The sequence below is a fragment of the Lactuca saligna genome, chromosome 2, assembly GCF_052625555.1.
Source record: "Lactuca saligna cultivar CGN05327 chromosome 2, ASM5262555v1, whole genome shotgun sequence".
NCBI lineage: Eukaryota > Viridiplantae > Streptophyta > Magnoliopsida > Asterales > Asteraceae > Lactuca > Lactuca saligna.
The window spans coordinates 107,605,026-107,621,480 of record NC_136418.1 but is presented as its reverse complement, the minus strand read 5'-3'; the positions used below and the strand labels follow the sequence as shown (position 1 = coordinate 107,621,480).

The following is a 16,455-nucleotide window of genomic DNA, read 5'->3' as shown; positions in this document are numbered from 1 at the left end:
ACAACAGATATTTCAATGTTCCTCGCAATAAAGGATCATCTAAGGAAGAAATCAAAGATCTTAAAGTTGCACTGCATAATGGAAAACTTGAGCTTGAGAAAAAAGATGCTGAACTCAAGGCTTTGTCTACAAAGGTTAATGAACAAGATCAAACACTAAAGCTAGTTTTGGCTCATCTTAATGCAAAAGGAGCTGACTTTCCAAATTTATCTCATACAGTTGTAAGTAATCATATTAGCAACATCTGGTGTAAATGTTACTTGTAAATTGCATTTCTTTTAGACATTTTCCATGTTTTTTAATATTTGCTAGGGTATTTCAAGTGAGAAGATCATTGAAAGTAGTGAAACGACTCCTATTAGTCTCAAAACCAAGGAACCATCAGAACCTATAACACCAGTATGTTATCATCTTACACTATCATCATTGATATACTTTTTTTTGGTACTAATTTTTTATTTTTCACTTTGGACTTTAACTTATTTAGGTTATTGCAAAACCCACCAAGAAATAAGTTCAAACCAACTCTGCAACTGCAATTCCCGATACACAATTGATTTCAATGAAATCTACAACAGTAGTATATAATAACTTTACAATTTTCAATAATTTTAATTTATCGTTTATATTAAAATTTAATTTTACATATATGTCTTAAAATTTTATATTAGGAAAATACAAAACCCACCAGGAAAGCTGTTGAGTCTAAGACTGCAACTATCAATCATGAATACCAAAAGTTTCACCAAATAAACCCCTTCACCTGGTCAGTTTTTTTACATGTTGAATATACATTTATGTCTTTTTTTTCTGATTCTAATATTACTTATCATTGTAGCCAATCAAGTATAGTCTATCATATCTATATAAAAGGAACATTGTTGCTCGTGGTACCGTTCACTTATTATCAGAAAGATAATTCATTCATGGAGTTTCTCTACAAGATGATTTCTATAGAGTTTTCGTTGATGAAGTGCTAATAAAACATGCATTTCTACCCCATACAACTGAAGAATTCACATTCTTGAGGATGTATATAAAAGTTTTGTTCCATGGCCAAAATACCTTGTGCAAACCAAGTCAAAGGTTTGTTTAATTATGTTCACTATTTTGTGCATTACACTTTATTTTCTTCATAAAGTAGTATACTAAGTTTTTGATGAACTCATTTTTTATTTCAATGTTGTTATAGGTACCAGAAATTATATCACATCAAGAACATCAACATCAAAACTCAAAGAAAAGGAAACCAACTTACATATCATCTGATGCCCTTCTCAAGAAGACAAGGAGCAATATAAACACGAAGAATGCCTAGTTATGTTTAGGTTTTTGTTTATGATGTGTTCGATTTTTTTTACCATTATTTAAATTCTTGAAATCAGGACAATTTTTTTTTTTGGTATTTTACTTAGGAATTTAATATATGGATTTGTATTTCAATTATTACTAATATCAAATAATGAATTTTGCTTTTGTTTCATATTTTTGGGCTTGGTTACTTTAATTTAAATTATTTTGATGTGTCTACAATGTAGAAAAAGTAACAATAAATATTAAATTAAAGTGGATTTAATATAAATTTGACCATGTTTTATAGGTTTTCAATCTCTCAAAAATTATACAATGGTTACTTTACATCATTTTTTTAACATGTGGCTAAATGGTTAACAATAGTCATAATATACAAGAATTATGAGTCGATAGTTTTTTTAAAATGATGTTTATTCTAAAGTTTTTGTGACTAAGTTAAACATTGACAACATGAAAAACAATTTATGTGGCAAATGAATACCATAATTGGTTGTTGTTGTGACTAAATACTAGCAAATCATCACTTACAAAAGAAATTATATGTGTCCATTTACCGAACATGGTCATGCTCACCGTAATTATATGTATCTAAAATATACCCAATAGTCTTAAGACGATACCACATAGTCCTTAATTTTAACAAAATGTGTCTCTTTATAATACTTATGATTGTATTTCACTTAATTGTGTGTCTCTATACGATAGGCTATAGTCACAAAAATTGATTGTTTTTTGTGACTAATTATTAGCAAGTCTCCACATATGGAATTAATTACATGTCGCCATTTAGCAAACATGGTCATGCACACCGTAATTACATGTTTACAAAAGATACACAATCGTCTTAACAAAATTTAAATTGTGTGACAATATAAAAGAAAACAACTACACTAAAACATCATGAATGTCACAAGTTTGTGATATACAGTCACCACAATTACCATATAAATGTGTCTATTGACGGTTTAACGCTACAATATTGGATATTTAAAGAACAAAATTCTGCACACATTTGATACATTTTTATAATATGGCCACAAGTTTTCATATCATACATAAATTATATTTTAAAATGACCATAAGACCCATATGATGGCTTCACCTTTAGTCACACGTTCAGTGAAAAAATAAAATGTCACTATATGCATATGATCACAATTTTTTGGTGAGTCTATAAGTCATTTTCGTACTGGTGTGGGGCACCCTCAAAATAAAGTCCTCAAGCAATTATCTTCTTTACTTTCGTTTAATTCTAGTACTATTGACAATTGTAACTCTTTTCAAATCAATAAAAGTCATCCCTTACCCTTTCATGCCTCATCTCTCACATCTCATGCTCCATTAGGTCTTTTATCTTTTATCTTCGGATGTATGGTGCTCCCTTATCGAATTTATTGATCACTTCAAATACTATATTATCTTTGTTGATCATTTTATCAAATATAAATGGTTGTATCACATGAATAGGAAATCCGATTCACTAGTGATATTCATTCGTTTCCAATTACTGGTAGAAAATTTTTTTAACACCAAAATCCAGCCGATTTCTCTGATAATGGTGGAGAATACATAAAGATGCGAGATAATCTTTCTACATTTGGTATCACCTACTTCAAATCATCAACACATACACCTGAGCATGATGGATGTGTCGACAGAAGACATAGACATTGTGACATCCCCATTTTTCACGGCCAGAAAAGACCGATTTTTGTTTATGCTTTATAAAAATCAGAGTATCTCTTTTAATAAAAATGTTGCGGAATTTGTTCCCAAAAAAACATGATAATCGCGTTATTAAATCATTTCTAAAGAAATATATTTTTATTTACTTTTAAAACATTTGGGATGTCATCGTCAATACAGAAACATAAGCATAAACAGAACTTACATTTATTTACACTAGTGATCTACATCTCTTTTAAATCTCTCAGTGTAATGTGACTTCATATCAACACCTGTGATATAAATAAACTGAGTGGGTCAGGTTGGGAAACCTGGTGAGTACATAAGGTTTTCAACCCACAATAATATAATTATTATGTTTAAATAATCAAACAATCAACCCAATTACCCATCCCCATTATCTTCTTTATTCTTAAGGGTCTACCCTAAGAATCAACTATTTCTCGTTCATTCATTCCTAAGGATCATCCTAAGGAAACAACATGAAGTCCATTGTTGCCAATGACACATTGGTCAAGCGCAGCTGCTAATCTTGTCACTTAGGCGCAGCTGCCAGAATTGGGACATTTTCTATGAGGCGCTTCTGCCGGTATTGACCTTTAAAGGCTACTGTCATGGTCATAAGGCTCCCTATTAGCCACAGCTGCCGATAGTGTCCTTAGAGCGCAGCTGCTAGGACGTTTACTGTAGATCTAAAACATCTACGGGTTGTGGCGCAGCTGCTAGTGCTCATCTATAGGGTACTAGGTCCACTGTTGCCAATGTATACCTATAGGGCACTAGGCCCATGCTACTAATGTTCCTCTATTTCAACTTTTATCCTTCATCATTCATCTACCCATGTTTTACCCAAAATATTTTGTAGATATAAAATACTTTATATAGTTTACATCATTTAAAACATGTATAAAAATCTTTCACCAACATAGACAGCAAGTATTCAGACAATATGCACACATAGCACGTAATTTATAATAAAATACTTCATATCTATGTGTAAGATGAAAGGGACCATGCACTCACTTGAGAAGGTGATGACTCGGTACTCAGACAACGCTTCGTTTACTTTAAAATAATTTCCTTTGATGAAACCTAGTATTATTACCATTAGATTTTAGTCTAATATTTACCGTGACTAATTATTAGTCTTATTATTATTATTATATAAGCGTTTAAACAATACTTTCCAACCACTATGTACAGACATGGGCCAGACATAAAACACCGGAGGGCAGGACCATTTTGGCATATAACACTTCTAAAATCCAACAACCCTATGCGGCCCTTTAAACCAGATTCCCCGTACCGCGAGTAGCTAAAAAGATATTATAACGACACTTATATAAGTCATAATAATAGCTCAAATATTTATTATAATTTCATAATAGCAATATTAATTTTAAATATAAGCTATATTAAAATAGGGTAAGCATAGCTTACTTACAAGGGGATTTTAGCTAGGATTCAGGCTCTGCAGGGGCAGAACTTCGTCGCTGAATCTTTCTAAGAAAGATTCGTGCAGCGCTTCAGCGCTCACCTTACTATACTAAAAACTACAGAAACATAAGTCGAATCACGAGGGACTGAAATGCTCGGGGGATAAGGAGAGAAAGACTTTTGAATCAAGAGAATGGTGCAAGAAATATAAGAGCTCAAGCCTCTTGTTTATAGTAATTGAATTTACAAAAACTACCCTCCATAATTACTTAATGGTCTTTTAGTTATATAAACAACTAAACACCCCTTTATAATACTATTTTAAATAGATTTAACGATATTTTTACTAAACTAATGTCGAAAGAACTCAACATTAGTCTTATAATGACCGCGTCGTCGATACCTTTCTAATGATATATACATATGTATATATATGTGTACGTATATATGATTTATACTTTATTTTAATACGTAAATATGCTATTATAATTTGTAACTTGTTCATACGAACTCCGTTTTTGACGTTCTTTATATCCAAGCGTAGGTGGAGACGTACTCTACAACTTTTGTTTAGACTCCGTCGGCTAATTTTGACTTTATTTTTAAAGTTATATTTTTAACAGGCCGGAACAGGATTGGTCCGTTAAATTCTCATAACTTCTTTATCCAATGTCCATTTTCATCTGTCTTTTTATCGTTACGCTACTAATAATGAGATCTTCGATTCTCGTTTAGGTTGTGTCGGCTAAAAACTGCTCGATCTAATACTCGAACTTCAGGCTGTACACCGCTAAACCGAAACTTCGAAAAATCATAACTTCCTCATATGAAGTCAGATTTGGGCGTTTTTTTATGGACGCTGTCAGGTTAACATATTCTACTACTTTCATTTAGATTACTATGGCTAAAAGAAGCTCTATCATAAATTCACTATTTAAGTCTTCGCGGTGCCGTGTCGGTTCCGTCGCTAAACTTCGACGGGTCATAACTTCTTCGTTATAACTCGGATTTCAGCGCTCTTTATATGTACGGAACTCATGAGACATATTCTACAACTTGGTTAAGATTATTTATTCTAAATAATCTTTTGTCGAAAAGTTGTTTTCGACCCTTATTATCTCTAAATTGACTAGCCCGGATCTACGGGCGTTACAGACACATTGCCAGAACTGGACTAGCACTCCTCTCTCATGCTAGCATCCCTATTACATTTTGGCCTTTTGCATTCACTACTACTGCCTATCTGATCAATCGCTTACCTACATCCACTCTCCATTACTTGTCTCTTTTCTAATGCCTATTCCAAAAGAACCAAAGTATGTAAAGCTAAAATGTTTTGGATGCTTATGCTATCCCTGGCTAAGACCCTACTCCGCACATAAACTTCATCCTAGATCTACTTCCTGTGTCTTTGTTGGATACTCACCAACTCAAAGTGCCGATTATACATATGATCCAAAATCTTATATACTCTACATTGCCTGCCATGCCATTTTTGTTGAAGAGGAGTTTCCATTTTCAAAACTCAGCAACAACCACCCACCTCCTAATGTAACTAATCAAAATCAATGGCTTTCTTTCTCAATTTATATTACCTCTGGTCCTTCCCCAACCAACATACTTTGCCATAACCTCCCCTGCATCCCCACCATCTCCTCTCGCTCCTTCACTTATCCAACCTCCTCCTCCCTCTCTCAACATCGAAGATACTCCTCCCCATTCTAAAATAACTACTTTGCCCAATCCCAAAGCTAACCCAAAATACTCCAACTCTGATTTTCAACAATACACATCTGAACCTCCATATCCCACCGAACCAAACACTATTTCACAAGCACTCAAAAATCCTTCATGTTGTTCTGCCATGCAAGAAGAGTTTAATGCACTTCAAAAAAAATCAAACATGGTCCCTTGTACCACCATCTCACACCCAAAATCTAATTGGTTGGAATTGGATTTACTGAACTAAATACAAACTAGATGGCCCCGTTGATAGATTAAAAGCCCATCTTGTTGCTAAGGGTTTTCATCAACGTCCACTAATCGATTACAGAGAGACCTTTAGTCCAGTCCGTAAACCTAAAACTTAACGTCTTGTTCTTTCCTTAGCCATCTCTCAAAATTGGCCTCTTAGACAACTGGACATCAATAACGTTTTTTTGCAAGGACACCTTCATGAAAATGTATATATGATGCAACCTCATAGTTTTGTCAAATATGACCTTCCAACCTATGTTTGCAAACTCAATAAAGCCATCTAGAAGTTACGCCAAGCTTCTCGTGCCTGGTATGCTGAACTAAAATCATATCTCACTTCTCTTGCTTTCAAACCCACCATATTTGATCCCTCACTCTTCATTCTCAAAACTGAATCATCACTTCCTCTCGTCCTCGTCTACGTAGATGACATAATTGTCACATGTCATCTCCCACTCATCTCTCAAATTTTGTCAATCATCTTTACAACAAATTCTCTTTAAAGGATCTTGGTACTCTCTCATACTTCTTAGGTGTTGAAGTGATTCCTCACTCTCATTGTATTCTCTTTTCTCAACGTAAATATATCCTTCATATTCTCACAAAAGCCAATATGAGGGATTGCAAACCAATTTCCACTCCAATAACGGCTTCTACAACTCTTACGTTAAAAGGTGGCTCACTTCACCCTTCTCCAACTGAATATCGTACACTAGTTGGAGCACTGCAATACTTGTCCTTAACCAGAACTGATATCTCATTGACTATGAATCACTTTACACAATTTTAGCATGCACAAAGTTTTCTCCATTGGATAGCTATCAAAAACTTATGATGATACTTACATTGCCCTCTATATCACGGAATAAGATTGCGTCGTAACTCACCACTAACACTCCATGCATTCACTGATGCGGATTGGGTTGGAGACAAAGATAATTACAGAAGTAGCATCGGTTACATAGCCTATCTTGGCTCTTATCCTATCTGATGGAGCTCAAAAGTACCAAAGTACCCTTGCAAGAAGCTCTACTGAAGTTGAATTTAGAGTTGTTTCTACGACACAAAAGTTTAATGGCTTACAACTTTACTTAGTGAACTTGGTTACTCATTGGAAATCATCCCTACCATCTACTGTGATAACTTAAGTGCAACTTCATATACAGCAAACCCAGTTTTTCACTCGGTGAACAAGGCACTCTCCGTGTGGCAGATGCTTTTACCAAACCCCTACTAAGACCATGCTTTCAATATCTAATATCCAAGTTTGGTCTTCTCTCTGGATCATCCATTTTGCGGGGGCATATCGAGATATAATCCGATATACATCAACTTATTTTATCAAATTTATCACATGTATTTTTCAGTCAAATTCTGTTGTATAATTCCTATTATCTCTCAATAGTTAGTTGAATATGTACCATAAATACCCTTGAATGTTCTTTGTATCGATAAGTAATACAATTAAAACTTCTTCTCCTTCTTCACGTATTATCCGTAATTTCATAGTTTCTTCCTTCTCTTCTACCGGAGCGGGCACTCACTCGAAAAGTGCAAGTGTTGCACCTAGTTTGATCGTATCAATCGCACTAATCCTCTCCAATTGGGTTTACTGAGAAAAAGCTGATTAAGAAAATTCATTCAAGTGTCACCACACATCAGGAGCATGACACATGGTTTTAAAAAATAAATCCATTTAAAATAATTAGTATCACTTTTTGTATGTGTTAGGAAAGTAAGTAAAAATGGGAGTCTCCGTAAGGGTGTATTATAAGTAGTACATCACAACTTTTACAGCTTAAAGTTTTCTTATGTTTAATTAGCATCCAAATATATGTGAAAGATAATATTATAAATATATATTTGACATGTGAAATAACGTTATTTATTTCCTACTTTTCTAATGTATATATGTTTTATACCGTTTTTGTTTAGGAGTTTTACCAAGTGATAAAATGTATCATATACATTTTAATTTCGAACTTTTTTAGCATATGATATATTACTGAAGGGTAAACTACTAAATTATAAAAGAAACCACGTTGAAATTAGGAAAGAGTCCCAGGATAGCTCTATCCTTGGTCTACTATTCACTAGCTAAGAGAAATAAGCACTCAAGTTTGTAAGTTTATGGTGATAAATACAAACAATGCCTTTTCCATTTAAACTCTATGCACTTAATAAAGTTCAATTTATAAATAAATGCACCAGTACAAACGCAAACAGACAAAAGAATTATATTAATCACTTAATACAGACACAGAAACCATATCCTTCGAAATTTATCTTTTTGAATGTCAAACCTTCACAGTAGTCTCAATCCTTAAATGCCTTGAACATTATTTTTAAAACAATGTAAAATCAAATCATGGTCTAACATTAAGGTGTGTATATTCTGATTCGCAGTGACTGCTTATTGAAATGAAAACAAGTCAAATATATAAAGCTCGTTTATTGAATAGTTCAAGGTTAAGCTTGAGATAAAATAAATTTAATGTCAACCCAAATAAATGTCCGAGTACTCTTGAGAACGAGCGCTTAAAAAAAAGAATGTGGCCTAGTGGCCTTGGCAGCGTTGACAAGTGTTTTAATATACAAATTACTGACATATTCTCTTCGTGTTACTTGCTATTTATACCTCTCAGCTTTATATCCAAAAGCATAACCTCCCTCCCTCAACCCCATCCTCTCTAACTACGGGTGAGCCATGAGAGTTACCACCGGTGTCCCGTTAAGGGCCCCTTTATGGCCTATAGTCATCGCATTAACCGTCTTTGGTGTTGCTAACCTTATAGCTGTCTCGGCTGATCCTTATATCTATTCTTCACCACCACCACCATATCTGTACAAGTCCCCACCACCACCGGTGCATTCACCACCACCACCATATCTGTACAAGTCCCCACCACCACCGGTGCATTCACCACCACCACCATATATGTACAAGTCTCCACCACCACCGGTGCATTCACCACCACCACCATATTTGTACAAGTCTCCACCACCTCCGGTAAAATCACCACCACCACCATATCTGTACAAGTCTCCACCACCACCTGTGCATTCACCACCACCACCATATTTGTACAAGTCTCCACCTCCACCGGTGCATTCACCACCACCACCATATTTGTACAAGTCTCCACCACCTCCAGTTAAATCACCACCACCACCATACTACTACAAGTCTCCACCTCCACCGGTGCATTCTCCACCACCACCTTACTACTACAAATCCCCACCGCCACCAACAAAGTCTCCCCCACACTATTACTACACTTCTCCACCACCACCAAAATCCTACTACCCCGTACCTTACCCTCACCACAAGAAACTCATCGTAAAGGTCGTTGGCAAAGTTTACTGCTACAGCTGCTATGACTGGAAATACCCAATTAAATCACACGCCAAGCATCACCTCAAAGGTATAAACTTTAGTTTCTCGCACTACCTTAACTGTTTTATATATATGACTTTGATGTGTGTGCATGTTCTTTTATGGTTGACCCATGTTCTATGTTTCTGGTTTTCTACATCTCTTTTACCTAACGATACATTTAGACATATAGACAATTAATGTTCAGAAAATATCTATCTTATCTTTTGATTTTATTCGTTTACTATCTTGCATTTTAAAATTTAAAAAAAAAACATCAAAATGAAAGATGTGTATATTTCCGAGAAAATGAAACTTTAATTTTCTAAAATTTCAATTTTGAGTTAACTTGTTAAGACATATAATCATATATTGATTACTTATTATACCATTACCATATAAATTATAATACTTCAAAAAAAATAAAAATAAATAAAGATACCATGCTAAGGTTTCAACATATTCATTTTATGAAAGGCTACATTATAAGTTATATATTTATGATTATTTTGTATAAGAGTTAATAATATTTATTTAATTTAAGTATTTATACCTGAAATCATATCATGCATAGCATAACATGTTTTAATTTTGTAGTAATTGGTATATTACAAAAGGTGGACCAAAAAATATACGTGAAGTTGACTTTTTTTTTTTACTTGTGTTGAAAAAGATGCTGTTGTTGAAATTACTTGCAAGGCTATTGGCCAGAAAGAAATTTTTGCATATAGAAAGACTAAGATCAATGGCAAATATGCAATTACGGTTGACGGTTTAGACTATTCCAAGTATGGAGGAGCAAAAGCTTGTACCGCTAAGCTTCATATGGCACCAAAAGGAACCAAATGTAATATTCCAACAAATCTTCATGGTGGTTTGAAGGGTGCCGTGCTAAAGGTCAAATCCAAAAATGCTTATGAGGTTGTCCTTGAGGCTGAACCATTTGCATATGCTCCTAAGACTCTATCTACGCTTTGTGAGAAGCCAAAGCCAAAACCAGAGCCCACTCCTTCTCCATATTATTACAAATCTCCACCACCACCGCCACCCACTTACTTGTACAAGTCTCCCCCTCCACCCGTTAAGTCTCCTCCGATATATCACTACACTTCACCCCCACCCCCTAAGAAATCACCACCTCCTCCATACCACTACACATCACCCCCACCACCCAAGAAATCACCACCTCCCCCATACCATTACACATCTCCTCCTCTACCGGTTAAATCTCCACCACCACCATACCACTACACTTCCCCTCCACCACCAGTGAAGACTCCTACCAAGTACCACTACACATCACCCCCACCACCTAAGAAATCACCACCTTCCCCATACTACTACAAATCACCTCCACCACCGGTTAAATCTCCACCCCCACCTTACCATTACACTTCACCACCACCACCAGCGAAATCTCCACCACCACCATACCATTACACTTCACCACCACCACCGGTGAAGTCACCACCCCCACCTTATCACTACACATCACCTCCACCACCGGTGAAGTCACCACCCCCACCTTATCACTACACATCGCCTCCACCACCAGTGAAATCTACGCCACCGCCATACCATTACACATCGCCTCCGCCTCCTGTTAAGTCACCACCTCCTCCATACCACTATACATCACCTCCACCACCAGTGAAATCGCCTCCCCCACCATATCACTACACTTCACCACCTCCACCCGTGAAATATCCACCGCCACCATACCATTACACTTCACCTCCACCACCTGTAAAATCCCCTCCACCGCCTTACCATTACACATCACCACCACCACCAATGAAATCTCCACCCCCACCATACCACTACAGTTCACCTCCTCCACCGGTAAAATCCCCTCCACCACCATACCATTACACATCACCCCCACCCCCCGTGAAATCTCCACCACCCCCATACCATTACACCTCACCTCCACCACCAATTAAGTCACCACCACCACCATACCACTATATATCACCACCACCACCGGTTAAATCCCCACCACCACCTTACCATTATACATCACCTCCACCACCCATGAAATCTTCACCTCCTCCATACCATTACACCTCACCACCACCACCAGTTAAGTCCCCACCACCACCATACCATTACACCTCACCTCCTCTACCAACTAAGTCCCTACCACCACCATACCACTACACATCGCCTCCTCCACCAGTTAAATCTCCACTACCACCGTACCATTATTCTTCACCTCCACCACCAGTTAAGTACCCACCAGCACCATACCATTACACATCACCTCCACCACCTATGAAATCTCCACCACCTCCATACCACTACACCTCTCCACCACCACCAGTTAAGTCCCCACCACCACCATACCACTATACATCACCTCCACCACCAGTTAAATCCCCACCTCCACCTTACCACTATACCTTTCCCCCACCACCAGTTAAGTCATCACCGCCACCTTACCACTACACATCACCTCCACCACCTGTGAAATCTCCACCACCTCCATACCATTACACATCACCCCCACCACCGGTTAAGTCACCACCACCTCCTTACCACTACATATCTCCCCCTCCACCACTAAAATCACCTTTTTCGCCCGTATATATCTATGGTTCTCCTCCACCCCCAACTAATTATTAGACTCCCATAACTTTGTTGTTTGCAAGATACAACCATGTAAGTATATTTTTTATTTCTTTTTCGATATCATGAAACATTCCCAACATTATTACAAAACTTTAAATACATGACACATTCATAACAACATCATATTTATTTATGTAGGTTTTTTTACTGCGAGTTTAATTAAGAAGGTTCCTTAAGGGGATGTTTCAAAAGTTGTTCATCCACAACCATTCCATTTCAATAAGTTCCTAAATGATACACTGAACTTCATCAATCTTTTTGTTACAAATATTTCTTTTCCACATCATCCTTGTGGTTCATCCTATCCTTGAAAAAAGAGCTTGAAGGGTTATATAATGGAAACGTAAAAACAAAAGTACAATTGTTTGTCGCCCGAAGAGGGTGATAAGAGTATTGTAGCTTTAATATTTTTCTTTTCAAGTTTCTTATTTCTATTGTATAAAGGATAACTGATGGTTCTTTTTATTTTTATATATTATTGGGGTAATCTTCTGATTTTCTTTTTTGGACTCTTATATTGTTGGAGACATGGTCACTGCACAACATATTCGTATCCAAATTAATTACTTGAGCCTATATGGGTTACCCACTTGACCCAAGATAAAAACATTGACAAATAAATTAAGAGGGAGTTAATTTATTATTTAATGAGTGTTTGTAAATAATTGGAAGTGATTGTAATTATTTACTATTTTTTAAATTGTTAATTAATATTTAGAAATTAATTGGTGGAAACTAAATAATTATGCTTAAAAGATTTATATAAATTAGTTGAATACATAATAGTTAATTCTAAAGGATAATTACTAATGAATAAAATAATTTATCCTTGATTCAAATTTAGAAATGATAATATTCCCACCAACTATATAAAAGGAGCAAGCATAAGGGTTTCAAGGGTCTATTCAAAACCATAAAGTCATCCACCCTTTTTCCTGTCCTCATCTTTGGGCAACAACAACAACCTAAAGAAAACAAAACACATGTTTCTTGGTGGTCAAAATTCTCAAGTCTCCAAAGCTAGGGTTCTTGCTTGTTTGCTGGTTAAGGGTTATGATCCTATCAAAGGACTCTTGTTTGAGTTCCTCAATCTTATTCGCATTTCTTAAAGGCATTTCGTAAACCTCTTTTTAGGGTTAGGGTTTCTATTAATAGAAATAATCATGATCTAATGTTTAGTTATATACGTTCTTGACTTAAATGCTTATTTGTTTACTTTTTAATTAACTATTTTCTTATGAAGAAGAAGAAGAACACCTTATTATTCAACAATGGTATCAGAGCCTTAGATTCTTGTTAATAGCACTTTGAAATAAGTTTTCAAAAACTTAATATGTATGATCTTGTACATACTGCTTGGAAAAGTGTGTAAAAAACATACACATTAAGGCTGTGGGGATTGGTCACCTCCAACCCACCGAAAAAGTGGTGTCACCTCTGCTCCACATCATCTTCACCACCAACCTAGTACATATAGAAAATGGTCACCACTTCACCATTATCTTTTTTTTATTTTTTATTTTTTTATTATTAAATTAAATAGAAACTTAATTTAGAACACACACACACACACATATATATATATATATATATTAAAAACATAGAAAAATAAACCTTATATATATATATATATATATATATATTTAGAGAGAGAGAGAGAGAGAGTCGAAAGATTAATTTAATTTAAAGATAAATATAAGGGTATAACGAGAAACAAAGATACATTTTTAGGAACCATATATGTAACTACAATTAAAAAGAAAATAGATGAAAGCCATACTCTTGTTGATTATTTGTGATTGGATATCTTGGCCAGTCCTTGCACTCACGCCACACCCAAGCCACCAACCCTTAGGGTGGTGTTCACTAGTCTTTAGGATGCCACGTCGGCTTCCACGCATGGGCTTCTATCCTATAACACTGTAAAATTACAAATAAATTTTTCATTTTTAAAATCACATAACTCAATATCACATTTCCAAAAAGACCACAAAATATATAAGTTGTTGAAACACAATTCAACAAATGTTTATTAAAATCCCAGAATCCTCAACATCATTATCTCTAACTGGTGTGTACAATTAAGTCGGAGCCTTCCCGCAATCCTGAGAAGTACCCGAAACACATATCACACAACACGGTAAACACGAAGCATAGTGAGTTCCCCAAAATACCACACGAAAATAATTAGCCTCTCATGGCTATATCTCATCAAGACCCTCTGGCTCATGTGTCTCAATGAGGATCCTCCGTTCTCACAACTCGGGTTGGACCCTCCGGTTGTAGCACCTGGTTTCCGGTATGTGAATTTTATTTGAGCATTGCCCTAATTTAGCCTTGGACTCGGCGAGTCATAGGGTCCGACTCGCCGAGTAGGGACGAGACTCAGGACACGTTTTAAGTAGGCGACTCGGCGAGTCCACATCCTGGACTCGGCGAGTCACCGCTGCTGGATGAAACCCTAAGTTTCAAGGGTTTGCACCCTATTTAAACTCTCATTCCGCCCCAACTCGTCCCCATTCACCCCCAGAACTCCCCCAACATCGTTTTCCCTTGTTTCCTTGAGAGATTGAGGTGTTCTTGGTGTGTTCTTGAAGGTTTTGAGGAGAAAGAGGAGTAGATCAAGAAGAGGAGAAGGAGATCGGCCATCTTTGTGTCATTTCAACATTTTCCTTGAGGTATATCTCGTTTTCCCCTGTTTCTATGCTTAGGATGTCATTTGGGACACTCTTGAGCAATTCTCCAAGCTTGTTTGTGCTTAAGGACTCGTAATAAGTGGACTAACCTTTAGATCTAGGCAATATTGAGCTCCAGGAGCTCAAATCTGTGAGCTTTATGGCCCCATGTGGCTTGTTCATCCTAGATCTACCCTTTTGAGGCATTTTGCACCCTAAAATCCACATTAGTGAATGTCCACACGTAAAGTTGGAAACTTTACGTGTGATTTGTGTCCTAGAAATCCAGATCTATGAATGGCATGGACTGAAACCAAGTAAATCTGTGTATTTGGTGGATGCATGGCGACGACTCGGCGAGTCGCATAGGTGACTCGGCGAGTCTGGTCGCGAGTCACCGATTTGGTCCCTTCTTCATGTGTCGAGTTGAGCCATGAGTCACAGGGGGTGACTCGGTGAGTTGGGAGCTGAACTCACCCATGTTAGGACTCGGCGAGTCAATGCCCTGACTCGGCGAGTCCAAGGCAATCTTCATAGATCAAGAACAGACTCGGCGAGTTGTTCATATAACTCGGCGAGTCTTAGCATAAAGTGTTCATCGGATGAAGATGAACTCGACGAGTTGTTCATGCAACTCGGCGAGTAGGATGAAGGAGTTGAACGACAGTTAGAAGGTGAACTCATCGACTCATAGCCCGACTCGACGAGTAGAACCAGGGACCCAGGACATTGGTTTGCTAGGGACTCGGCGAGTGGTGATCCACTCGGCGAGTCGGGTCAACTGAAAGTTGACTCTAAGTTTGGCTTAGAGCTAGACCGGGGGTAAAATGGTCATTTTACCTAAAGGTCAGTTAGCAGTGATTGATTGAGTATGTTGTGGGAATTGCAGCCGGAGGACTCCCGGAGCAGCAACAGTCAGTTAGTTTCCGATCAGTTCAGCAGCTACTTTGAGGTGAGTTACCATCCAGTAGCAGTGGGTCTAAGGCCACAATGCCGACCCACAAGTAGGAGATGTATGATAGATGATTGTCTTTGTGATATCATCTAAGTTTGCTACTACCTGATATGTTATATGCTAGCATGATATGTTGTATGTGATAGTAGTAGAGTTTGGTTGTTAGGACCAAAGGGTAGTCAGACACCCCAAATACGTCTGACAGTATGTGATGATATGTTTGCATGCTGGCTTGTTATGTTATATGTGATCGTAGTAGTAGGGGGTGAAATAGTCCCCGAGGATCGGTTGTTAGGACCGATGGGTAGTCAGCACCCCAGAATGGCTTGACATGGGTAGTCAGCACCCCAGAATGGCTTGACACGGGTAAGACGGCACCCCAGAATGGCCGTATGGGTAGGTCG

At 37.1% G+C, this 16,455-nt stretch overlaps 1 protein-coding gene across 1 annotated transcript; it reads left to right on the top strand.

The window, feature by feature from the left end:
* The first annotated feature begins 9,087 nt into the window (after window positions 1-9,087).
* On the top strand, window positions 9,088-12,921 carry LOC145031326 (uncharacterized). Its single transcript, XM_078979860.1, has 3 exons — window positions 9,088-9,839; window positions 10,464-12,451; window positions 12,560-12,921. The coding sequence occupies exons 1-2, from the start codon at window positions 9,122-9,124 to the stop codon at window positions 12,413-12,415; spliced, it is 2,670 nt and encodes an 889-aa protein (XP_078835986.1). The 5' UTR covers window positions 9,088-9,121; the 3' UTR covers window positions 12,416-12,451; window positions 12,560-12,921.
* Window positions 12,922-16,455: the final 3,534 nt, after the last annotated feature.

Coding starts and splice junctions, on each gene's coding strand:
- LOC145031326 (XM_078979860.1), top strand. CDS start 9,122: ATGAGAGTTACCACCGGTGTCCCGTTAAGGGCCCCTTTATGGCCTATA. Junction 9,840..10,463: donor CGCCAAGCATCACCTCAAAG/GTATAAACTTTA, acceptor GTGTTGAAAAAG/ATGCTGTTGTTGAAATTACT.